At 34.1% G+C, this 26,579-nt stretch overlaps 2 protein-coding genes across 5 annotated transcripts; both read right to left on the bottom strand.

Annotated features, from left to right (window-relative positions):
* Nucleotides 1-8,099: 8,099 nt before the first annotated feature.
* LOC126725192 ((+)-neomenthol dehydrogenase-like) lies at nucleotides 8,100-26,048 on the bottom strand. 4 transcript variants are annotated; one of them, XM_050429757.1, is made up of 7 exons: nucleotides 25,945-26,048; nucleotides 16,739-16,901; nucleotides 10,871-10,967; nucleotides 10,534-10,777; nucleotides 9,760-9,837; nucleotides 9,487-9,678; nucleotides 8,100-8,657 (listed from the first exon to the last, which is right to left on the bottom strand). In XM_050429757.1, the coding sequence occupies exons 2-7, from the start codon at nucleotides 16,875-16,877 to the stop codon at nucleotides 8,280-8,282; spliced, it is 1,128 nt and encodes a 375-aa protein (XP_050285714.1). In that variant the 5' UTR covers nucleotides 16,878-16,901; nucleotides 25,945-26,048; the 3' UTR covers nucleotides 8,100-8,279. The 4 variants fall into 4 exon arrangements, with proteins under 4 accessions (XP_050285714.1, XP_050285720.1, XP_050285704.1 ...); XM_050429763.1 differs by lacking the exon at nucleotides 25,945-26,048 and adding an exon at nucleotides 16,500-16,556 and having other exon boundaries at nucleotides 16,739-16,887; XM_050429747.1 differs by lacking the exon at nucleotides 25,945-26,048 and having other exon boundaries at nucleotides 16,739-17,019.
* LOC126725185 (short-chain dehydrogenase/reductase 2b-like) lies at nucleotides 17,565-25,947 on the bottom strand. Its single transcript, XM_050429735.1, has 6 exons — nucleotides 25,785-25,947; nucleotides 20,259-20,355; nucleotides 19,922-20,165; nucleotides 19,154-19,231; nucleotides 18,882-19,073; nucleotides 17,565-18,129 (listed from the first exon to the last, which is right to left on the bottom strand). Exons 1-6 carry the CDS (start codon nucleotides 25,921-25,923, stop codon nucleotides 17,752-17,754), a joined length of 1,128 nt encoding a protein of 375 aa, XP_050285692.1. The 5' UTR covers nucleotides 25,924-25,947; the 3' UTR covers nucleotides 17,565-17,751.
* Nucleotides 26,049-26,579: the final 531 nt, after the last annotated feature.

The following is a 26,579-nucleotide window of genomic DNA, read 5'->3' as shown; positions in this document are numbered from 1 at the left end:
CAAGTTTTTGGACTTTTTGGGTTATGTTTAGTCCGAGCCAATATCATGTATCACTTGTTATAGCGTTTGAGTACCCTATTTGATCAAATCTTAGGTCTAAATTGTCAACTTATCCAAACTGAGCTACATGAATGAAATATTAAAAATGTTGCATTTATTTATGGTTAAACATTAGACTAGACCTAGTTTGGGTACATTGTTCAATGGCCTCATCCAGGCAAAGTGAGTGAGCCAGCCATGCTAACACTGGTCCCTTGAGGTTGCAATTTACTTATATAGGTGTCTTTCTTGAACCTAGAAAGTGAAACAACCGAGGCTCTTTTGTGGTGTGTTTGGGCTTCTTGTCAACAAATTGCAAAGACAACCAAGCAGAGACAAACCCAATCCCAACACCAGCAGCCTAATGCTCGTTGTTTGGGAAAAAGTTTGTACAGCTAAGAGCTATATATATAGCTCTTGTATCCCTTTGCTTTTGCGCCTCATATAAGCTTTTCAACATAGATTTGCTCTATTACATGCAAAAACTACTCCTCACTCTCCCTCACTTCCATAGCCTAGTTTCTTTTTCTTCTTCTTCCCAAAACATGCTTTTCTCAATCTCTACCTCCAACAGCTCTCACCCTATACCAATTGTTCCCCCGACTCTATCAACACAATTTGTGCCCTCTGATGATCTTTCCCTAAAGGAGATCACCATCTTCATCATATGGGTTGCCCTTCTCTTCATTGCTCTTGTGTGTTTTCTCTACCATTGGGTGACACAAAATGAAGAGCAATCGGGCTAGACATGTAGTCGTCAAAGTCCCACCACCACCACCAGAGAATGAAATAACTAAGGAGGTGTTTGGACTTTGAGCTCAGTAGGGAGTCTTTTCATACAAGATTCTAAACTATATATATTGGGAATTTCAGTTGTTTGTCTACTTTATAATGTAACATGGGAGTAGTTGCTTCTCACTCACTCGCACTTTCTCTTTTAGACTCTGGGTGTGAGGATTTCTATTGCCCCTCAACTTATATTACATGGCATCTTAAATAAATGAGAAACATTTATTTTTAGTTACATGACTTATTTAATAGTCATTTGATTTGTTTTAATTATTTAATGATCATGTTATTTAATGCACATAAACGAGTTTTTTATTTTGTTTTGTTTTTTATATTTTATATATACTGATAGTGAGAGCCCAACTCTAGCTCTTGGCTATGGAAAGGAGTTTTTGAGTTCCATGAAACTCATAATTAAAGAAATGTGCTGGTTTGCAAATTTCCAAGAATGTGATCCATTAGTGAAAAATGTGGAATCTAAGAAGTGTGAGTTTGGAAAATGTTGCTGTTTTAAAATTTTAGCCCAAGTACCATCCAGATTTAATCAAAGTCTCCAAGCTTAGTTATTAAGTTTAATGTCTCTAAATGACTATTTCACAAAGGGGATTTAAAAATTAAGTTCATTTCCTATAGGGGTAGTAACTTCAGTAGGCCCTGTCATATGGACCAAGTGTTAATTATGAAGATGATCTACAAAATTAAGCACTAATAGTAGGGAAACTTCAATAAACCTTGTTACCTTAGCTTTAGTGTAGCAACTTACAAGGGTATCCATTAGTTAATCCAGAATACTATTTCAAAAAAAAAAAAAAAAATGTTACGACGAAATAATCACATTATTATACCAATGCTCACATTATTATGCCAATGCTCTTGCAAGGAGTGGGGTTAATCTTACCCAGGATTTTGTTATTTTTGTAGAACCTCCTACTGATGTTTTGTTATTGCTTAATTTAAATGTTTTTGGAGTGATGATCGTTCTATTTCTTCTGTTATTTCTGCTATTTAGTTTTATCTAATTCCCATGTTTACCAAAATAATAATAATAATCACATTAATGTTTCATAGAATAAAATTCATGCAAACCACACAATTATATCCTCCTAGAGAGTGATCTTGGGTATGTAGCAGAAAGAGTAAATCAGTTAGTCAAAAGTGAGTGAAATTAGAAGATAGAGACAAAAGTCTAGTGGGTAATGACTTATCTCATCTAAGATCAGCAAAAAAGTGGTTAAATCCCACTAAAACTAAACTATCAACATAGCAGGTTGAACGCTATTATCACTACAAGAAAAAAGCTCTTTTGCAACAAAGTTATTGCAACAAAAAGACATTATAGTGGCAATAAGCATAAATATGTGTGTATATTACTTTTTGTTGCAATAAGAACTTAAAATACTAATATATTGCATCAATATTTTATTTGTTGCAATAACTTACTATTGCAATAGACTAATAGTGTTTATTTTCTCCAATTTTAAGTGACCCTCCCCTTCTATCATGCGCACAAAATATCTGAGTCGACCTTAGCATTTAGATTGGAGAGTGAGTTTCGGGTTTGGAGAGAGTGAGATTCCGAGAGTTAGAAGCCACCTCGAGATGGCGGTAGTTGATCACCACAGCAGAGCAAGGAGGCCATGGTGGTTCGATTCAAAGGGAGAGGGTTGATGAGGTTGAGGAGCAAACTACCGCTATTGATAGCGGCAATGAGCTTGAGTATATCAACCATGGTGGTCCGATGTGGAGAGAGATAGGGCAAGCTCGAAGAGAGGAGAAGAGAAGTTCTAGAGAGAGACATTTTTGGTGATGAACGGAGGGGCTTAGAGCTCCGGCCATGGTGGCCATGGAGGTTCAAAGAGCAAGTATTATCTCAATCCACTGACTCACTCACTAATTGCAATTTATTTTGTAATTTAGGGCTTCAAATCATCAATAGTTTATTGCAACAAAAATTACTGTTGCAATTAGCTATTGCAACAAAGAGTTTTGATGCAATAATTTTCTAGAGGTACTTTATTGCAACAAAAATTATTGTTACAATAACCTACCGCAACAAAAATTACTGTTACAGTAATTTACCACAACAAAAATTTTGTTGCAATAAATTATAGCAACAATATTTTTTGTTGTAATAAAGTTTTTTTAATAATAATAAAAATCTTTATTGCAACAAACTTATTAAAACAAAAATCTATCGCAACAAAATTTTTGTTGCAATAGTCTATTGCCACATACTTTATCACAACAGTGGGCAATGAAAAATTTTAGTTGCAATAGAGGTTTATTGCAACAATATGAAGCTTATTGCAACAAAAAAATTTGTTGCAATAAGGCTATATTCTTGTAGTGTTATCAATATTTATTTAAATGCTAATAATGTAGTAACATCAACTCATTCCAAAAATGGATATATAAGATTTTAAGAATAAATTTCTCATAAGAACTTTAGATGATCATAAATTCTACTTATAACTAATATACTGAAACCTAAAAAAAATACTCTGAAAAGATTTTACATAGGAGAGAATATCCTTAATCAAGTGACCATGCATTGAGCCGAGATTTGTACCAAACTTCAGGGAGTTGTTGACAAACTCAGAATCACCCTCAAGTACCATATGGTGAAGACCAATTTCCTGAGCAAAAGGGGCAGCTCGTCTGGTTGCCAGCAGCTCCAGGGCAATCACTGAGGTGGGTTTCTGAATCTTCTCAACAAGGCAAGGGAGGCCATGACTTCACCATGTGCATTGCAAATAACAACCTCAATACCAGCCTCATCTATGTCTTCAAACATTGCACCATCAAAATTCACTTTGACACAGTTATCATTCGATGGCTTCCATTTGATGTCGTGGGGTATAGAAGTATGTTTTCTTTGCTTAAACACCTTCTGGTAGTCTAAGTTGTATGCCAAGCAGAATCTGCCTTTGTCTCAATAGGGATCACTGCCTCACCCACTTTGGTCTTGTTTCTGCAATTCCAAAGTTTCCAAGCTGTCACAACAAAAATATTCAACAAATGTGGTTTAGTTTTCACCATATCTAGCAAGTATGAAAAGGAACACATAGCACCAATGCCCTTGTCCATCCATCCTAAAAATTTTGTCCACACCATCTGCACATCTTCACAAGACAAGAGAGCATGCATCATAGTCTCAGGTTCCTTAGAACAACGAGAACACAGAGCATTAGGCATGATTTTACGCTTGTGGAGATTACTCTTAATGTAGCGTTTGGTACGGGGTAATGTTTTAAGATTCTCAAGACTGTTTAAAGATTCTCATGTTTGGTTGCAAATCACACTAGGGAAACAGATGCCAAGGGAATTTAGATTCCCCCTTTAACCCCCTTTCAGTAGGAATATGGACTCCCTTTAAAACAGGTAAGTATCCAGATTCCCAAGCTTAACACTATGTTTGGTTGGGGTGAATTTAGAAAGGATGGAAAACATAGGAAGGAAAATAGGGTGGAAAACAGTATTTTCCACTGTTTGGTAAAAGAAGGAAAATAAGGAGGAAGGAAAACCCGGGAGAAAATTTTCTCTCTCGGGCCCACAAAATTCATCCTCCCAAATCGGGAGGAAATGCTGGAGAGAAAAGTGCTCTCACAATACTTTTACGAAAATACCCCGTTCTAGAAGCAAGTTAAAAAAAAAAAAAAAAAAAAATAGAGAGAGCGCTAGAGAAAATGGTAGAAAGAATGAGAGCTGGAGTTGCGTCTGGAACTTTCTTGAATGAGGAAGACAAAGAAAATAAAAGAAGGGGGATAGAGATAAGGACAACATGTGTGGAGGAAAAAAAAAAAACGTATGGATGAAATGATGGCTAAGAAAGGAGAAATAATATAATATATAAAAAATCCTAATTGAGAAATATTACCACAATATTTTCACAATAAATTTTAAGTAACAGATTGTTGTTAGTTAATATTGGTGAGTAAAAAAATAATTTCAGTGATGGGTTCAAATTAGAACTAGTAATAACTTTCTACATAAATTTTGTTGCAAAAGTATTGCGAAAAATGTTGTGGACGTAACACTTCTCATTAAAAAATATAATTGTTGGTAAATTTTATATTATTTAATGAGTACAAATAAATCTATTTCTTACCGATTATGTAACAAGGGTATAATAGTCAATTTATATAAACTATATTTTCTATCCTCCCACTTTTCTTTTCAACCAAATAAAAGAGTTTTCCACCCTCCCACTTTTCCATCTCTCCAACCAAACACACACGAGGGAAAACTAAATATTTTTTATCCTCCCACTAATTTTCCATCCTCCCACTTTTCTACTCTTTCAACCAAACAGACCCTAAAAGAAATTGTATTTTTTATAAATTGACAATTTTAATTGTAAGGACACAATTTGTGACGGCCCATAATAATGTTGGGTTCGCACGTAAAAATGCCCAAACAATTTCATTTATAGAGTGTGGGTTTGAAAGGCTAGGCCTTGGTCACCAGACGGTGATTTTTTTGTGGTGTTCATACATAATTAAATCGTGTTCGCTCTAGGAGTCTTTCTCCTGGAGACGGGCTGGGAGGCTCTGGTTTTTGGCCATTTTTCCCAGCCTGTGGCCGATGCAAAATTAAAGAAGTAGAAACCCCGGCCAAGCTTCGTATTTGTTTTTAGTTTAGTGATTAACTAATGGCCGGGGTTTCTACTTCTTTAATTTTGCATCGGCCACATCCTGGGAAAAATGGCCAAAAACCAGAGCCTCCCAACCCATCTCCAGGAGAAAGACTCCTAGAACGAACACGATTTAATTATGTATGAACACCACAAAAAAACCACTGTCTGGTGACCAAGGCCTACCTTTCAAACCCACGCTCTATAAATGAAATTGTTTAGGCCTTTTTACGTGCGAACCCAACATTATTATGGGCCGTCACAAATTGTGTCCTTACAATTGGCGCCGTCTGTGGGAAAGGCTTGTGTCTTGGCACAAGCGGTGGGTTGAGACAGTCCCACACATCGTTTCCAACAGCCGGATATAGTGTTCTAGCGTAAAGTTCCACTAGGGGCTACGTTTCTTCACTAGGGGCTACGCTTCATAGCGTCAGTAGCGTGGATGGTTCTAGGGGCTTGGCCGAGGAGCTAATCCCCCTAAACCAAGGTCCCACGCCACAGTCGAGGGGTTAATTCCCCCCAACTACTTATATATCAAGTTTTGGACAGAACCAAGGTATTGCATAGTCCTCGGACTCAAACCTATGGGGAAACCAACTACTTAAAAATCAAGTTTTGGACAGAACCAAGGTATTGCATGGTCCTCGGACTCAAACCTATGGGGAAACCAACTACTTAAAAATCAAGTTTTGGACAGAACCAAGGTATTGCATGGTCCTCGAACTCAAAACCTGTGGGGAAACCAACTACTTAGAAATCAAGTTTTGGACCAATTACTTAAAAACTGAGTTTTGGAAGGAACCAAGGTATTGCATAGTCCTCGGACTCAAACCTATGGGGAAGCCAACTACTTCAAAGAAATCTGGATACTAAGCAGGACCTAAAACTACACGTGACATCTCGGATGATGCCTATATCTCCATTGAATGAGGGTCAGACATGAGTCCAAGGCTCTACAGGTGCGGGTAAGCTAACGTTCTGAAACGTGATTCTAAATATATCGCATGCACAGCTATTCATACGTGTTAGGATAATTAGTTCATAACTCATAAACAATAGTAAGTATCGACAATGGCAACTAACAAGTAACCAAAAGGAAAGAGGAAGAAAAGAATTTCATATACGCGTTCAACAGGTTCAAATTACCAACAGACTACAAAGTTTTGTCAAAAAAAAAAAGAAAAACTAGTTAATCACTAAACTAAAAACAAATACGAAGCCTAGCCGGGGTTTCTACTTCTTTAATTTTGCATCGGCCACATCCTGGGAAAAATGGCCAAAAACCAGAGCCTCCCAGCCCGTCTCCAGGAGAAAAACTCCTAGAGCGAACATGATTTAATTATGTATGAACACCACAAAAAAAAAACCGTCTGGTAACCAAGGCCTAACCTTTCAAACCCACGCTCTATAAATGAAATTGTTTGGGCCTTTTTACGTGCGAACCCAACATTATTATGGGCCGTCACAAATTGTGTCCTTACATTAATCATTTTTCCTTGTCATTTAAGTAATTGAGATAAAATATAAAACAAATTATCAATATCTTTTCCTTTATCTTAATATTCTCCCGCCAAAACAACATTATCTCTTCCCGCCAAAACAATATAAATAGGACAGACAACGCTGTTGATATATTCATTAACAAAGTTTTATTTAGGTTTCACGTGTGAAAAAAAAAAAACAAAAAACAAAAAACAAAAAAGTTTGAAGGGGACCCTCCATTATAGCCAAGTATTTACTTTTATTGTTGTGTGTATGTTACTCAACAAATTATTAATGGATCTATTTTCATGGAAATTTGTTAATGTATCTAATAGACATATGGCCACCATTGCATCTTGCTTCAATATGTAATAGATTGCATTTGTTTCATTGTTGATGAACTACTTTTATTTTTATTGCTACTTCTATGGTCTTATAGACCTAAACGTTGTCAGGTTGTTTTGTTATGGATCAAGTTCTTTTAAAAATTATTATTAAGAATAAAGCATTTGAGAATTTAAATAGTTATTTTTGTATTATACTTGTCATTTTGAAATGTTAGATTATAGTTTTAATTAATTTGTCATAGTTTTATAGTCTTTTTTTTTCATTATTTATTTAGAGGAAGATTAAAAAAAAAAAAAAACCTTATATTGGATTTACAAATCTAAAGATAAAACGGAAAAAATAAATAATTTAATTAAGATTCCTAAGAATAAACCAAACATTACAATCTCATATGCCTAGGAATCTTATTAGATTCTTAATTAAACCAAACATAGGAATAGTTATATTCCTAAGCATTCAGATTGCAAGACATTGCATTCTCAATAATCTGGATGCTAGAAGTAACGTGGATTCCTCCGTACCAAATGCCACCTTAGTTGGCAGCACATCAGAGCAAACTCTCCGCAGAAAGTGTTTTATCTTTCTTGGGACATCTTGTGGAGGTGGAGCCCAACGCTCATTTTGGACTCCCCAAAATTTTTTTAAATTAAAAAAAAATTAAAAAATTGAGGGTCTAAACAATTACCTATATTGGATTAGGAAATTCTCACAATAAGTTGATTATTCGTAGCTTTTAGTCTTCAGTTCAGACTCTTCAGAGTGTGAGTAAAAGAATGGAACACAACAGGTTGTAAAGTTCAATTCAAAATAGTAAGAAAATGAGTGATATGCATTTCTTGTTTTTCAATGATAAAACCAAAGCAATCTCATTCTTTACCAACATAAAGAAAAAATGAAGGTAGTTCTTATGCAAAATCTTTACTTTGAAGCATAAAGTTGTAGTTCCATAGAACAAGTAGCAGAAGTTAAATCTTGACTGTCAGCTGAATCAAAACTCAGCCACTTCAGTACGATCAAAATAGCAGCCATTAGGTCCTCCATCAGGTAAAAGAGCCAGCATAACTGGACCTCTAGCTCCTTCTTCTACAGTCATTATCCCTGTATTCCAGTTTATATCTGTCTTGACATAGCCAGGATGAACACAGTTGATACACATGTTAGGGAACTTCTTGGCCAGAATTCTAGTGTAGGCATTGAGGGTGACCTTGGAGATGCTATAAGCAGGTAGCATCAATGTCCATCCATTGTCCTCAAGTGCATTTTCTTTCAAGTCATGCAAAAATCTTGTTAAAACCACTTCCACTCTTTCTTCGGTTAGAGACTCCATGTCGCTTAGTTCTTTTCTTATATGCTCACCAGGTATCCTCTGTATAAAGTGATGCTTGTAGTTGTGTTAAATAATTTTTATTAATATGACACATTTTTTCTCCATGTGGTACTAGGACCTCAATGAAATAATTGATAAAATGTTGCAGTGATTAGTGGATTATCCAAGGATTAGATAGCTGCCATACAGATTGTTCATGCAACTCCTTTTATTGATTTAAGCAAATACTGTGAACTGGTCTAAATACACTCTTATCATTGTGTTCATAGCAGATGATAATACATGCCTTGTTTGTATCTAATCTATAATACTCTTATGTGAATGAAAACGGGTTCCTCTTATGATGCTGGAGGTAAATCTAAGTAATAGGCTATTATTCTGTGGCTCATACATCTCGTAACACACACTTGCTTATAGAGCACACCACAAGAACTTCACTGTCATTTGGGCTTTTGAAGATTTTTTTTTTTTTCTCATGTGGTCCAAGTTCAATTTTTGTCCTTAAAATTTAAAAAAGTTTCAATTTAATTTCTTAAAAATTTAAAAGGTATGGATTTTTTCATTTCTGCCTAGAAGGGGTTAAAGAAATTAATTAATAAGTCAAGGGACATAACATTTTTCACAATTGTTGATATGGGTGTATAATAAAAATGATATTAATGTTAGACATGTATGAAAGTGATGTTGCTCTGATCATAATAAGCAATATCAGCCACTGTGATATTTACCTTCTAAGCTTGTTCTCTTTTTGTTTTGGCTGCCAAAGAAGCATATTATGCAGAATAGGGTTTATGCAGCAAACCCTATGACAATTTGTACAAGGATAAATGTTGAATAAATTTGTAGGTGTAGGAGATTAGCTTTTTACCTTTAGCTCACTCCTGAGAGAGGAAACATTTACTATCCTTGCACCAGCAGGGGAAAGCTGTAATAGTGGCAGTAGAGCCTCTGTTACTCTTTTCACACCATAGTAATTAATATTCAAGCATTCTTCTGCTTTCTCATAATTTGTTTTAATCACTCCGTGAAGTTCAATCAACTTGTAAGCCTCCCCTGAGAGCTGCATTGAAGTAGTTAGTTATGGGTATCAATCTGAACAAGGCATGCATCAAAATTACTGTCTTTATTTTTATGAACTTACCCAGGCTGAGGGGTCTATGTTTAAGGCCTTTAGGCCTTCTTCATCAACCACAACCCCAGAAACACCAGCATTATTAACCTGTAAAAGTCAAACGAAGGTCATATTACATTTGTTAATTAATGAAAGATGGTTAGTGAGTCATTACACAAACTGAAGTTCATGTAAACTTTTTTAAATTTTATAATTCTATATCTTGTACTTACAGCTGAGAAAAACAAATCATAAAATATTGTAATTTTTAAAATTAAAATCGGCAAATTGTAATTACTTATACAAGAATAAAATTTCTCTCTATTACTTTTTGTATTCCACTTTATGTTCCACTATTTACATAATTCTAACATATATAGTGAGTGATCTATATGGTCGAAGGTCTTCACATCTTGAGCTATTTTTCAGTATGCCTATCCCGATTGTTCATGATATTTGATTCCCATGAGGGATAGAGTTAATGGCAAGGACAGAAAAATATAACAACTGAGGCAACATACTGAATGATCTATGAAGAAAATGTTGGTACAATCCGACGTGCATCTCATTTTCATTGATTGTGAAGTCACTGCATCTCATTTTCATTTTAGCAAAATCCGACGTACCCTTATCATAATTTGGCTATACATTTTAATTGAATGGTTGGTATAAGAGTCAAATTGGAAAGAATTTCATCCTTAAAGAATTTCAGTGACACTACTCTTTATTAAGAGAATTAAGGTTCGCATCCCTCTCCCTTACTTGATGTATAAAAAAATAAAAATAAAAAGGTTTCATCCTTACCAAGATATCAAGCCTGCCAAATTTTTCCTGGATGAAATTGGCCAAGGAGTTGATGCTAACTGGGTCCAAAACATCGAGCTGATGGAAGACTACATTCGTCAAACCCGACTCATGGAGCGACTGCAAAGCCTCCATCCCCCTCTTCTCATTTCGAGCTGTCAAAACAACTTTCACACCTTGAGATGCAAGTTGCCGCACAGTTTCAAGACCAATGCCCCTGTTTGACCCTGTAACCACCGCATACCTACAAAAAAAGAAGTGTGGTTCTTGTCAAGAAAAGGTTAGGTAGCAGCCTAACTGCTATGTGAAAGCAACTGAAAAATATATTAATGTGTACCTTTCTGCTGCATGCTTTCCACTGCTTTCCATTTCTGCAATGCTCGGATGCCTTGATGAACTTCTCTCTTGGTTTCTAATGGCTTTTAAGTTCAAACCTGTTGGGTTCTCAGCAGGGCCGGCTCTATGGTGGAGCAAAAAATGCAACCGCCTAAGGCCCCAAGTAAAAAAAAGGCCCCTAAATTTTAACCAAAAGGATTATTTATAATCAATAAATAAAATAATTTTTTTTATTAGATGAAAAACAAATAAAAAAATAGAGAAAAATGCAACGTCGTCCACAATATTTTTCACAACACTTTTACAACTAATGCTAAGTAGCAAGTTATTACAGCCTATTGTTGATGGCAAAAAAATAATTATAGTGATATTTTCAAATAAAAAACAAAAAGCAGTTTAAAATCTAGAATTTGTTGTAAAAAATATTGTGAATGTTGCACTTCTAAAAAAAAAAAGAATAATAATAAGAGTTTAATTAGCAAACTTTTACTAGTTTTCATCTAAATCTACCACTAACACCGTTGTTTTACTTACCACTATCAATCTACCATATCAACAAGTATGAAAAATTTTGTCAAATTTTTTTTGTCTTAAAAATTCAAAAAAAAAAAAAAAAATTCTATGTAGTTCATGTTAATTAGTAGTAATTTTGCATCTAAATAAGATGATCAATTTCCGCTTTAGGCCCCCAAATGCATCAAGCCGCCCCTGGTTCTCAGTAAGCTCAATAAATTTCCACGGTTTCTTTATACACAAATTAACTTTCAGTTCGGTTTTCTATTCACATACTTATTTGTCATTTCATGTTATGAGTGGAAAACGAGAAGTTTTACTAAAGGGGTTATCGGATATATTCTCATTGTGTTCACAGCATGGTAGCTTCATGTTTTCTCTCGGTCGATGCAGAGCATTAACCGCTATCATGGAAAGAAAAAATCCATTATCAAAGCTGACAAAGTGACAAGAATGGGAAATATAATATATTCGAGTGATGTTAAACTGATTTATTGAACCGAATAAAACCCACCACCTTAAAAATATTCCTTTTATTTTAATCATGGTGACCTCAAATTTGAATTATACACAAGGCACCGTATACCACTAAACTATAAGAGCTAATTTAGTAAGACATGCTATCTTTTTCTTCTTCTTTTTTTTTCTTATTTTGAATATATATATATATATATATAGACACACACGCACACATATACACATGCATACATATAAGGTTGGGTTCAAGTTATTTTATTTTTTATGGATACAAGATAGAAATTCTACTCCAGCTTAATCTGTGTATATGTGTGTGAAACTCCTTCCTAAAGACTTAAATCCCGGACCTTACCCCCCACGCCCCACAAGCACTTATACTTGTGGAGTGACTATCACGCCAAGGGAGCACGGTAGTGGGTTCAAGTTATTACACTTGATGTAACCCTAAATAATGTTATACCACTTAATAACTTTTTCTCAGATTAATTTTTTTATATATTTTTAAATACCACCATTAGATTACATATTCTTTATGTTCTTAACGCATAGCAAATTTAGTGCCAACCGGATATTATTTTCCATTCGATCTAGAAACCCATCTTTTATGCACAATTTTAAAAACAAAAACTTGAAATTTTTACATTTGATCAATGACATATTATCTTGAAATTTTGCAAGCATGTAGATTATAAGAAAAAAATTTAATCCAATGGTGGATGTATTAAAATCACATTCAATTAAAAGTTATTAGAATCTGTAATATTGCTTAGAGTTACATCAAGAGAGAGAGAGAGAGAGAGAGAGAGAGAGAGAACAATACATGCATGTGATGAATTTAATTAATCGAAAAATCTAAGTTACAACATTATGAAACTGTACATAAGTTTTGTTCCGAATGAGAGAGAGAAATTCTACTCTAGCTTAATCTGTGTATATATGTGTGAAATTCCTTCCTAAAGACTTAAACCCCGGACCTTACCCCCCATGCCCCACAAGCACTTATACTTGTGGAGTGACTATCACGCCAAGGGAGCACGGTAGTAGGTTCAAGTTATTACACTTGATGTAACCCTAAATAATGTTATACCACCTAATAACTTTTTCTCGGATTAATTTTTTTATATATTTTTAAATACCACCGTTAGATTACATATTCTTTATGTTCTTAATGCATAGCAAATTTAGTGCCAATCGGATATTATTTTCCATTCGATCTAGAAACCCATCTTTTATGCACAATTTTAAAAACAAAAACTTGAAATTTTTACATTTGATCAATGACATATTATCTTGAAATTTTGCAAGCATGTAGATTATAAGAAAAAAAATTTAATCCAATGGTGGATGTATTAAAATCACATTCAATTAAAAGTTATTAGAATCTGTAATATTGCTTAGAGTTACATCAAAAGAGAGAGAGAGAGAGAGAGAGAGAGAGAGAGAGAGAGAGAGAACAATACATGCATGTGATGAATTTAATTAATCGAAAAATCTAAGTTACAACATTATGAAACTGTACATAAGTTTTGTTCCGAATGAGGTTATCAACACAATTGTTTTACATAGTTTGTATGCATATTTTGTTTGTATCATAATCAAAAAGAGTAGTAATTGACCATAGAGGTGAAGATTATATAAGTGCACAAATTATGTTAATAAAGTATATGCACAACCCCACTATTTGGAAAAATTACACTTTACCCTCCTAAACTATACCCCTTTTACACTTACTCCCTTAAACTATCTAAATGCACACATAACCCCCATAAACTATTACTTGTGTAACACTTTTCCCCCCTAATTAACTATGATAATGCACACTTACACCCCTAAATTATTACCTATGTGACACTTTGCTCCCTATCCCATAAGTAATTGTTTAGGGAAGTAAGTGTGTACTCTCATAGTTGAGAAGGGTAAGTGCAAAAGGGATATAGATCAGAGGGAAGAGTAAAAGAGGGTATAGTTTAGGAGGAAAAAATGTACATTCTCATAGTTTAGGGGGGTAAGTGTGAAAGAGTGTATAGTTTAGGGGGGTAAATATGCATTTGGGTAGTTTAAGAGGATAAGTGTAAAAGAAGATATAGTTAAAAGAAGTGTAATTGCCCTTCACTATTTAAAGAAGGAAGTTGAAGTTGGCAAATAACTTGATCCTAGGTTGGTGCTTGCATTGCATGAATATAGTGAAAGACTGAAAGTGGGGTGTGCATGGTTTTCTTTCTCTTGGAAATGCCAAAAAGGACATGGTAGATGCCTGGTATTATACCTAGATATGCTGCATCACAATCGAATTGAATTTGATATGGAGATTAATTGTTTTTTAAAGAAGACAAATGGTGAAGATTGCACTCCTCTTATTTTGCGGATGCCAGCTTGGGGGAGAGGGTTGAAAATGACAAACTTGATATAATCTGGCTGGCTAATGGGGCAGAGAGTTTATTGGCTCTCGTGCATGTTGGAAACTACTCTGCACATACCATTTTAAAATCACCACATTCACCTATTATAGTCTAAATTTTACTTATTTTCCTTCTTATGTCTAGAGGTAGATGATATATATATATACACACACAAGTAAAAATCTTATGTTGCACTTTCAGTATTCTACTTTATGTTTTACTAATTATTATATATCACGAGTCTATTTTTTATTTCAAAAACTTAGGTTATCTTATAAGGAAAGAGAAAAGAACATGTGATAGGTTGCGATTAGTAGAGTATAAAATGAAATGTTAAGAATGAGACAATTGATTTTTATAGAGATTAAATTCTACAAGGATATGATGTAAAACCCAAGTTTTACACTCTCAAATCCCAATATGCCACATCATCTTATCACATATTAATAAATAAACACAATCACACTCAAATTGGGAGTTTATTAAGATGTTATTTGGTGTGGTAATATGCATTGAGTTTTAAGTAAGAAACTGATGAGGCGATCTCTTATTAAATAGTGTAAAACATGTGTTTTAGACCCCATCCTTACCGAATTTGAACTCATTTTTATATTATATAAATTAGGAGTAGATATAGTATGATTGGTGTTGGGTCATGCGTATGTCATGTGTAAGTTTGTGGTCAGTGGCAGAGCTAAGATTTTAGATTAAGGGGCCAAGTTTGAAAGACAATATTAAAAATAAAAAAAGAATCAAAAAAATATTCATCGATATCAAAAACAATATAACTAAACAATTGTAAAGTGTAAACAACTATAATTGTCATATTCATCATTTAGAACTCAATTTGAACCTCGTTATTATGCACAAGATTCTCTATAGTTTCAATAAGTATATTTCATATCATTAAAATAAAGAAACAAAAATAACCAATTCATAGTTACTAAAAATCAAATTAAGTGATTAATCTTAATATATAAAATTCAAGCATCTAATTTGGTTCCATAAATTAAATTGAGAAAATAAGTATTAAGAGTATAGCAATATTCCTTCAAAATTGTATACATTTCACTCTACCTTGTTTGCTTAAAAAAAAAAATGTAGAATTCAACCTCTCATTTTCTATAATTGATTTAGTACAGTATAATAAGGACATTAGGTAGGATTTAAAATATCTTTTCAAAAAAAAAAAAAAGTAGGATTTAAAATATATATAGTGAAAAATAGGGCTCATAAACTGAAATGCCGAAAAAAAAACGACAACAACAATAAATAGGTGCCGCAAAAAGTGCCATGATTCATTTTCTTTACTAAACAGGTGCCATAATTCCGTGAATAGTGAAAATGCTGAACATAAAACACTAGGCTTTGACTCTGGTGTTTTATTGTGTCAAGGAACTCTTTTTCTCCTTATTTTCGATGATGGGGAAATTCTCTACTAACTGCGGACTTCTTTTTATTTTCCTAGGCCGAGAGGGAGCAAAGCATTTGAGTTTTAAGAAAGTTCCTAAATACTAGCATATTTGAGGATTTTTAGGAGGCGTAGGGAGGGCATTTGCCCCCTCTCCCCCTCCCCCCTGTTTGTGGTAAACTATGATTTTGGTTAATAGTAATCAAAAATTAATATCATAGTTGTGTTGTGAGTGAAAGACATCTTTTCTTTTCTTTTTTGTTGTTGTTGTTGTTGTTGTTGTGGTGGTGTAGAAAGCGGGGAAAGACATCATTATCTTATGTTATCTTCTAGAGTTATTGATGGAGTTGCCCAAAATCATGTCCCATTCATTTTGATACGATTATACTGGATTTGTTATGCCATCAATAATTTAAATCGATATAAAAATAGTGATAGCTAATATATATCTTTGGATACAAAATAGAAATTCTACTCTAGCCTAATCTAAGTATATGCGTATGAAACGTCCTCATGAAAACTTAAACATTTGCCCTCTACAACTCACAAAGCACTTATGATTGTGAAGCGATGTCGCACGTGTGCACTGGTGATAGCCGATATATATTTAATATGAATAATGTGGTAAAATTCAAACAACTCATTTTAAAATAGGCATATATAAAATTCCTAAGAAACTCATGATAAATTTCTCGTAAGAACTTTAAATGAATTCAATTCGCAAACCGAAAGAAAAAGGAAAATATTGATATTAAATCTGTTTTCAAAATGAAAAGAAAACACACAATGTGATGAATTAAGATTTTTTTTTGTTTTTTTAGAGATCTTACTGTAACTCCACCGTGAAGATCCGATTTTTTCTCACACAAATGATAACTGCTTAAGATCTGTGACAAGAGTTTAAAGTCACTCTCATAAGTTGATTTTTTTAAAAAAAGGGTACAAGAATCCATAGTAAGTTGAGATTTCCTAATAAGATAGTAAACCCACAAGACAACCTCAATAATAATAAGTATGATGATAATGTGATGTGAGAGAATGAAAGTGAAAGATGGTTAATTTTAATTACCTCTTGAAGGGTAGTGAGAAGAATAATCAGTGATGATCTCCACTATCTGCAGGGGGCTCACAGCAGCTTTCAGATTAGATATTAATGGTAGTGAGTTTGTGAGATAAGTGGTAGTGGGAGTCGCAATCACAGAGAACATTGGAGGGGAAGAAGGACAGAGGAGCCTCAGAAGTACAAGAAGAAGTCAGACAGAAAAGTGGGGAATCTCGAATCTGGATTCACCGCACATAGGGTACAATGAATCAACCATTCTACCTTTTCTTCTTCTTCTTCTTTTTTTTTTCCTTTTTTTGCCCCTTTTTAGTTGTTTGTCAGTGCCACGTACTGAGTGCAGCACGCCTATCAAGCATCAACACATATGGGAAATGGCAGACATGTTGTATTGTGGAGCCAAGCACCCATGTCATATTGGATTCTCCAATTTGGTTTTTTTTATTTTTTATTTTATTTATTTATTTAATTTATATATATATATATATATATATATATATATATATATATATATCAAAGTTGGCCACTACTGTAACTAGAAATCTTCAGTGATGAATCTAATGCCTGAACCACTCTTAACTAATTGCAGGCACTTGATAAAAACCTTCCCTAATTACTAGCTCAGTAGCGCATGTGTTTAGGGAAGCAAATAGCTATGTTGACAGGTTAGCTAGGATGGGAGCAGAGTTTAATTTTGATTTCCAAATTTTGCATAACCCACTGGATGTGGTGGTTGATCTATTGGCTAGCGAGAAAGCCGGCATCATTTGTTGTAATAGACTTATTGTTCAATAATGTTATTTCCAAGCGTAGTTAACCAAAAAAAAAATAGAAATCACCACAACTTTTGTAATAATAATTAATAATGACTAGTCTCATCACACGATCACATGCGTGTGATGAAAATTTTTTTATCCAAAATGAAGGTAGTTCTTATCCAAAATCTTTACTTTGAAGCATAATGTTGTAGTTTCTGTAGGTCAAGTAGCAGAAGTAAAAACTTGATTTGACATACAGCTGAATCAAAACTCAGCCACTTCAGTACGATCAAAATAGCAGCCATTAGGTCCTCCATCAGGTAAAAGAGCCAGCATAACTGGACCTCTAGCTCCTTCTTCTACAGTCAATATCCCTGTATTCCAGTTTATATCTGTCTTGACATAGCCAGGATGAACACAGTTGATACACATGTTAGGGAACTTCCTGGCCAGAATTCTAGTGTAGGCATTGAGGGTGACCTTGGAGATGCTATAAGCAGGTAGCATCAATGACCATCCATTGGCTTCAAGTGCATTTTCTTTCAAGTCATGCAAAAATCTTCTTAAAACCACTTCCACTCTTTCTTCGGTTAGAGACTCTATGTCGCTTAGTTCTTTTCTTATATGCTCACCAGGTATCCTCTGTATAAAGTGATGCTTGTAGTTGTGTTAGATCATTTTTATTAATATGACACGTTTTTTCTCCATGTGGTGCTAGGACCTCAATGAAATATTTGATAAAATGTGGCAGTGATTAGTGGATTATCCAAGGATTAGATAGCTGCCAAACAGATTGTTCATGCAACTTCTTTTATTGATTTAAGCAAATACTGTGAATTGGTCTAAATACACTCTATTATTGTGTTCATAGCAGATGATAATACATGCCTTGTTTGTATCTAATATATAATACTCTTATGTGAATGAAAACGGGCTCCTCTTATGATGCAGGAGGTAAATCTAAGTAATAGGCTATTATTCTGGGGCTCATACATCTTGTAACACACGCTTATAGAGCACACCACAAGAACTTCATTGTCATTTTGGGCTTTTGAAGTTTTTTTTTTTCTCATGTGGTACAAGTTTAATTTTTGTCCTAAAAATTTAAATAAGTTAAGGGACACAACATTTTTCACAATTGTTGATATGAATAGTTGTAATTAGTGTATAATAAAAATGATATTAATGTTAGACACGTATGAAAGTGATGTTGCCCTGATCATAATAAGCAATATCAGCCAGTGTGATATTTACCTTCTAAGCTTGTTCTCTTTTTGTTTTGGCTGCCAAAGAAGCATATTATGCAGAATAGGGTTTATGCAGCAAACCCTATGACAATTTGTACAAGGATAAATGTTGAATAAATTTGTAGTTATAGGAGATTAGCTTTTTACCTTTAGCTCACTCCTGAGAGAGGAAACATTTACTATCCTTGCACCAGCAGGGGAAAGCTGTAATAGTGGCAGTAGAGCCTCTGTTACTCTTTTCACACCATAGTAATTAATATTCAAGCATTCTTCTGCTTTCTCATAATTTGTTTTAATCACTCCGTGAAGTTCAATCAACTTGTAAGCCTCCCCTGAGAGCTGCATTGAAGTAGTTAGTTATGGAAACAGTCTGAACATGGCATGCATCAAAATTACTGTCTTTATTTTTATGAACTTACCCAGGCTGAGGGGTCTATGTTTAAGGCCTTTAGGCCTTCCTCATCAACCACAACCCCAGAAGCTCCAGCATTATTAACCTGTAAAAGTCCAACAAAGGTCGTATTACATTTGTTAATTAATGAAAGATGGTTAGTGAGTCATTACACAAACTGAAGTTCATGTAAACTTTTTTAAATTTTATAATTCTACATCTTGTACTTACAGCTGAGAAAAACAAATCATAAAATATTGTAATTTTAAAATTAAAATCAGCAAATTGTAAGTACTTATATAAGAATACAATTTCTTTTTACTACTTTTTGTATTCCACTAATTACATAATTCTAACATATATAGTGAGTGATCTATATGGTCGAAGGTCCTCACATCTTGAGCTATTTTTCAGAATGCCTATCCCGATTGATCATGATATTTGATTTCCATGAGGGATAGAGTTAATGGCAAGGACAAAAAAAAGATAACAACTGAGGCAACATACTGAATGATCTATGAAGAAAATGTTGGTACAAATTTCATCGCGTAGCTTTTGGTGGCAATAATTGATTGTGAAGTCACTGCATGTCATTTTCATTTTAGCAAAATCCAACGTACCCTTATCATAATTTGGCTATACATTTTAATTGAATGGTTGGTATAAGAGTCAAATTGGAAAGAATTTCATCCTTAAAGAATCAGTGACACTACTCTTTATGAAGAGAATTAAGGTTTGCATCCTTCTCCCTTACTTGATGTATAAAAAAATAAAAATAAAAAGGTTTCATCCTTACCAAGATATCAAGCCTGCCAAATTTTTCCTGGATGAAATTGGCCAAGGAGTTGATGCTAACTGGGTCCAAAACATCGAGCTGATGGAAGACTACATTCGTCAAACCCGACTCATGGAGCGACTGCAAAGCCTCCATACCCCTCTTCTCATTTCGAGCTGTCAAAACAACTTTCACACCTTGAGATGCAAGTTGCCGCACAGTTTCAAGACCAATGCCCCTGTTTGACCCTGTAACCACTGCATACCTACAAAAAAAGAAGTGTGGTTCTTGTCAAGAAAAGGTTAGGTAGCAGCCTAGCTGCTATGTGAAAGCAACTGAAAAATATATTAATGTGTACCTTTCTGCTGCATGCTTTCCACTGCTTTCCATTTCTGCAATGCTCGGATGCCTTGATGAACTTCTCTCTTGGTTTCTTATGGCTTTTAAGTTCAAACCTGTTGGGTTCTCAGTAAGCTCAATAAATTTCCACGGTTTCTTTATACACAAATTAACTTTCAGTTCGGTTTTTTATTCACATACTTATTTGTCATTTCATGTCATGAGTGGAAAACGAGAAGTTTTACTAAAGGGGTTATCGTATATATTGTCATTGTGTTCACAGCATGGTAGCTTCATGTTTTCTTTCGGTAGCATCAGCCGCTATCATGGAAAGAAAAAATCCATTATCAAAGCTGACAAAGTGACAAGAATGGGAAATATAATATTTTCGAGTGATGTTAAACTGATTTATTGAACCGAATAAAACCCACCACCCTAAAAATATTCCTTTTATTTTAATCATGGTGACCTCAAATTTGAATGATACACAAGGCACCATATACCACTAAACTATAAGAGCGACTTTAATAAGACATGCTATCATTTTTTTTTCCTTCTTTTTTTTAATATATATATATATATAGACACACGCACACATATACACATGCATACATGTAAGGTTGGGTTCAAGTTATTTTATTTTATTTTATATGGATATAAGATAGAAATTCTACTCCAACTTAATCTGTATATATGTATGTGAAACTCCTTCCTAAAGACTTAAACCCTGGCCCTTACCCCGCACACCTCACAAGCACTTATACTTGTAGAGTGACTATCACGCCAAGGGAGCGTGGTAGTGGGTTCAAGTTATTACACTTAATCATGTAACCCTAAATAATGTTATACCACCTAATAACTTTTTCTCGGATTATTTTTTTTTTTTATTTTTTTTTTTTGATAGGTAAGAAAAATATATTCAAAAAACTGCTAGATGCCAAAAAAACACCAGCAAAACAAAAGTACAAAGAAGAAAAGAAACTAAAAGAAAAACAAAAAAGCATTAATTACAGAGAAAAAGAGAGCTAAGGAAAAAAGGAATAGAGTCACTAGAAGTGAGTCCCCAAGCCCTAGTCCAATCAAAAAGGGAACCAGCGAAGAGAGCAAGTAGCTGGTCTTCAGATCTATCCAGATCCTCAAACGTCCGCCGATTGCGTTCCCTCCAAATGCACCACATCAAACAAAGCGGAACTAGATTCCAAATGTTAGATGAATGCTTTCCCAACCAATTCCACCAACCAAATAGACAATCTTGCACCGTACGCGAGGGAACCCAAGAAATCCCAAAAGTCCTAAAGACAAAACACCATAGCCGATAAGCCTTTCCACAATGTAACAACAAATGATCCACTGTCTCACCGCAACAACGACACATAATGCACCAGTCAACAAAATCAAAGCCCCTGAGACTTAAGATATCTCCTGTGAGGATCCTATTCCAAGCGGCTGTCCAAACAAAGAAAGAGACACGCCGAGGAGCCTTTACCTTCCAAATACCTTTCCAAGGAAAAGCAATGGAAGAAGAGCCATGTAACTTATGATAATATGAGCGGATAGTGAAATCTCCATTTTTTGTCAAGATCCATCTCAAACGATCACCATCAGTCACAGAAGGAACATAGGAAGCCAAGAATCGAAAGAAATCATCCACCACATCTGCCTCCCAATCATTAGGATCCCGAATGAAACGAACATCCCAAGTTCTCCTATCCCCTGCTCCTTGACATATCAGAGATGATTCTACGGATGCCTCTTTGTTTGCAGCAAAATTGTACAAGGTTGGAAAAGCCGAAAGGAGAGGGAGATCTCCGCACCACCTATCTGACCAAAATTTCACTCTATCCCCCACCCCCACCTTATACTGGACATATTTGTTAAAAACTTCCCAACCCATCCGGATACTTCTCCACAAACCACCCCATTTTTAAATACCACCGTTAGATTACATATTCTCTATGTTCTTAACGCATAGCAAATTTAGTGTCAATCGGATACTATTTTCCATTCGATCTAGAAAACCATCTTTTATGCACAATTTTAAAAACAAAAACTTGAAATTTTTACATTTGATCAATGACATATTATCTTGAAATTTTGCAAGCATGTAGATTATAAGAAAAAAATTTAATCCAACGGTGGATGTATTAAAATCACATTCAATTAAAAGTTATTAGAATCTGTAATATTGCTTAGAGTTACATCAAGAGAGAGAGAGAGAGAACAATACATGCATGTGATGAATTTAATTAATCGAAAAATCTAAGTTACAACATTATGAAACTATACATAAGTTTTGTTCCGAATGAGGTTATCAACACAATTGTTTTACATAGTTTGTATGCATATTTTGTCTGTATCAGAATCAAAAAGAGTAGTAATTGACCATAGAGGTGAAGATTATCTAGGTGCACAAATTATGTTAATAGAGTATATGCACAACCCCACTATTTGGAAAAATTACATTTTACCCTCCTAAACTATACCCCTTTTACACTTACTCCCTTAAACTATCCAAATGCACTCTTAACCCCCATAAACTATTACTTGTGTAACACTTGCCCCCCTAATTAACTATGATAATGCACACTTACACCCCTAAATTATTACCTATGTAACACTTTACTCCCTAACCCATAAGTAATTGTTTAGGGAAGTAAGTGTGTACTCTCATAGTTGAGGAGGGTAAGTGTAAAAGGGATATAGATCAGGGGGAAGTGTAAAAGAGGGTATAGTTTAGGAGGAAAAAATGTATTAAGAGGATAAGTGTAAAAGAAGATATAGTTTAAAGAAGTGTAATTGCCCTTCACTATTTAAAGAAGGAAGTTGAAGTTGGCAAATAACTTAATCCTAGGTTGGTGCTTGCATTGCATGAATATAGTGAAAGACTGAAAGTGGGGTGTGCATTTTCTTTCTCTTGGAAATGCCAAAAAGGACATGGTAGATGCCTGGTATTATACCTAGACATGCTGCATCACAATCGAATTGAATTTGATATGGAGATTAATTGTTTTTTAAAGAAGACAAATGGTGAGAATTGCACTCCTCTTATTTGGCTGATACCAGCTTGGGGGAGAGGGTTGAAAATGACAAACTTGATATAATCTGGCTGGCTAATGGGGCCAGAGAGTTTATCGGCTCTCATGCATGTTGGAAACTACTCTGCACATACCATTTTAAAATCGCCACATTCACCTATTATAGTCTAAATTTTACTTATTTTCCTTCTTATGTCTAGAGGTAGATGATATATATATACACACGCGCGAGTAAAAATCTTATGTTGTACTTTCAGTGTTCTACTTTATGTTTTACTAATTATTATATGTCATGAGTCTATTTTCTTTTTCAAAAACTTAGGTTATCTTATAAGGAAAGAGAAAAGAACGTGTGATAGGTTGCGATTAGTAGAGTATAAAATGAAATGTTAAGAATGAGACAAAAGATTTTTATAGAGATTAAATTCTATAAGGATATGATGTAAAACCCAAGTTTTACACTCTCAAATCCCAATCACATATTAAAAAATAAACACAATCACACTCAAATTGGGAGTTTATTAAGATGTTATTTGGTGTGGTAATATGCATTGAGTTTTAAGTAAGAAACTGATGAGGCAATCTCTTATTAGATAGTGTAAAACATGTGTTTTAGACCCCATCCTTACCGAATTTGAACTCATTTTTATATTATATAAATTAGGAGTAGATATAGTATGATTGGTGTTGGGTCATGCATATGTCATGTGTAAGTTTTTAGTCAGTGGCAGAGCTGAGATTTTAGACTAAGGGGCCAAGATTGAAAGACAATATTAAAAAAAAAAAAAAGAATCAAAAAAAATATTCATCAATATCAAAAACAATATAACTAAACAATTGTAAAGTACAAACAACTATAATTGTCATATTCATCATTTAGAACTCAATTTGAACCTCGTTATTATGCACAAGATTCTCTATAGTTTCAATAAGTATATTTCATATCATTAAAATAAAGAAACAAAAATAACCAATTCATAGTTACTAAAAATCAAATTAACTAATTAATCTTAATATACAAAATTCAAGCATCTAATTTGGTTCCATAAATTAAATTGAGAAAATAAGTGTTAAGAGTATAGCAATATTCCTTCAAAATTGTATACATTTCACTCTACCTTGTTTGTTTAAAAAAAAAAAAAATGTAGAATTCAACCTTTCATTTTCTATAATTGATTTAGTACAGTATAATAAGGACATTAGGTAGGATTTAAAATATCTTTTCAAAAAAAAAAAAAAAGAAGTAGGATTTAAAAAATATATATATAGTGAAAAATAAGGCTCATAAACTGAAATGCCGAAAAAAAACGACAACAACAATAAATAGGTGCCGCAAAAAGTGCCATGATTCATTTTCTTTACTAAACAGGTGCCATAATTCCGTGAATAGTGAAAATGCTGAACATAAACACTAGGCTTTGACTCTGGTGTTTTATTGTGTCAAGGAACTCTTTTTCTCCTTATTTTCGATAATGGGGAAATTCTCTACTAACTGCGGACTTCTTTTTATTTTCCTAGGCCGAGAGGGAGCAAAGCATTTGAGTTTTAAGAAAGTTCCAAAATAATAGCATATTTGAGGATTTTTAGGAAGAGTAGGGAGGGCATTTGCCCCATCTCCCCCTCCCCCCTGTTTGTGGTAAACTATGATTTTGGTTAATAGTAATCAAAAATTAATATCATAGTTGTGTAGTGAGTGGAAAGACATCTTTTCTTTTCTTTTTGTTGTTGTTGTTGTGTGTGTGTAGAAAGCGGGGAAAGACATCATTATCTTATGTTATCTTCTAGAGTTATTAATCATGTCCCATTCATTTTGATACGATTATACTAGATTTGTTATGTCATCAATAATTTATATATCTTTGGATACAAAATAGAAATTCTACTCTAACCTAATCTAGTGTATATGTGTGTGAAACTTCCTCTTGAAAACTTGAACTCCGACCTTTGCCCTCTATACCTCACAAAACACTTATAATTGTGAAGCGACGTCGCATGCGTGCACTGGTGATAGCCAATATATATTTAATATGAATAACGAGGCAAAATTCAATCACCTCATTTTAAAATAGGCATATATAAAATTCCTAAGAAACTCATGATAAATTTCTCGAAAGAACTTTAAATGATTTCAATTCGCAAACCTAAAGAAAAAGGAAAATATTGATATTAAATCTGTTTTCAAAATGAAAAGAAAACACACAATGTGATGAATTAAGATTTTTTTTTTTTTTTTTTAGAGATCTTACTGTAACTCCACCGTGAAGATCCGATTTTTTCTCACACAAATGATAACTGCTTTAGATCTGTGACAAGAGTTTAAAGTCACTCTCATAAGTTGATTTAAAAAAAAAAAAAAAAAAAAAAAAAAAAAAAAAAAAAGGTACAAGAATCCATAGTAAGTTGAGATTTCCTAATAAGATATTAAACCCACAAGACAACCTCAATAATAATAAGTATGATGATAATGTGATGTGAGAGAATGAAAGTGAAAGATGGTTAATTTTAATTACCTCTTGAAGGGTAGTGAGAAGAATAATCAGTGATGATCTCCACTATCTGCAGGGGGCTCACAGCAGCTTTCAGATTAGATATTAATGGTAGTGAGTTTGTGAGATAAGTGGTAGTGGGAGTCGCAATCACAGAGAACATTGGAGGGGAAGAAGGACAGAGGAGCCTCAGAAGTACAAGAAGAAGTCAGACAGAAAAGTGGGGAATCTCGAATCTGGATTCACCGCACATAGGGTACAATGAATCAACCATTCTACCTTTTCTTCTTCTTCTTCTTTTTTTTTTCCTTTTTTTGCCCCTTTTTAGTTGTTTGTCAGTGCCACGTACTGAGTGCAGCACGCCTATCAAGAATCAACACATATGGGATATGGCAGACATGTTATATTGTGGAGCCAAGCACTCACGTCATATTGGATTCTCCAATTTGGTCTTTTTATTTTTTATTTTTTATTTTATATATATATATATATATATATATATATATCAAAGTTGGCTCTTCAATGATCAATCTAATGCTTGAACCCCTTTTAACTTATTGCAAGCAATTGATAAAAACCTTCCCTAATTACTAGCTCAATAGCACATGTGTTTGGGGGAAGCTAATAGTTGTGCTGACAGGTTAGCTAGGATGGGAGTAGAGTTTAATTCTGATTTCCAAATTTTGCTTAATCCATCGGATGTGGTGGTTGATCTGCTGGCTAGAGAAAAAGCCAATATCGTTTGTTGTAACAGACTTATTGTTCAGTAATGTTATTTCCAAGTGTTGTTAACCAAAAAAAATAATAATCACCACAAAA

This window comes from Quercus robur, chromosome 1 (genome assembly GCF_932294415.1).
Source record: "Quercus robur chromosome 1, dhQueRobu3.1, whole genome shotgun sequence".
Taxonomy (NCBI): Eukaryota; Viridiplantae; Streptophyta; class Magnoliopsida; order Fagales; family Fagaceae; genus Quercus; species Quercus robur.
The sequence above is the reverse complement of the archived record's forward strand: the minus strand, read 5'-3'. Positions and strand labels throughout refer to the sequence as shown.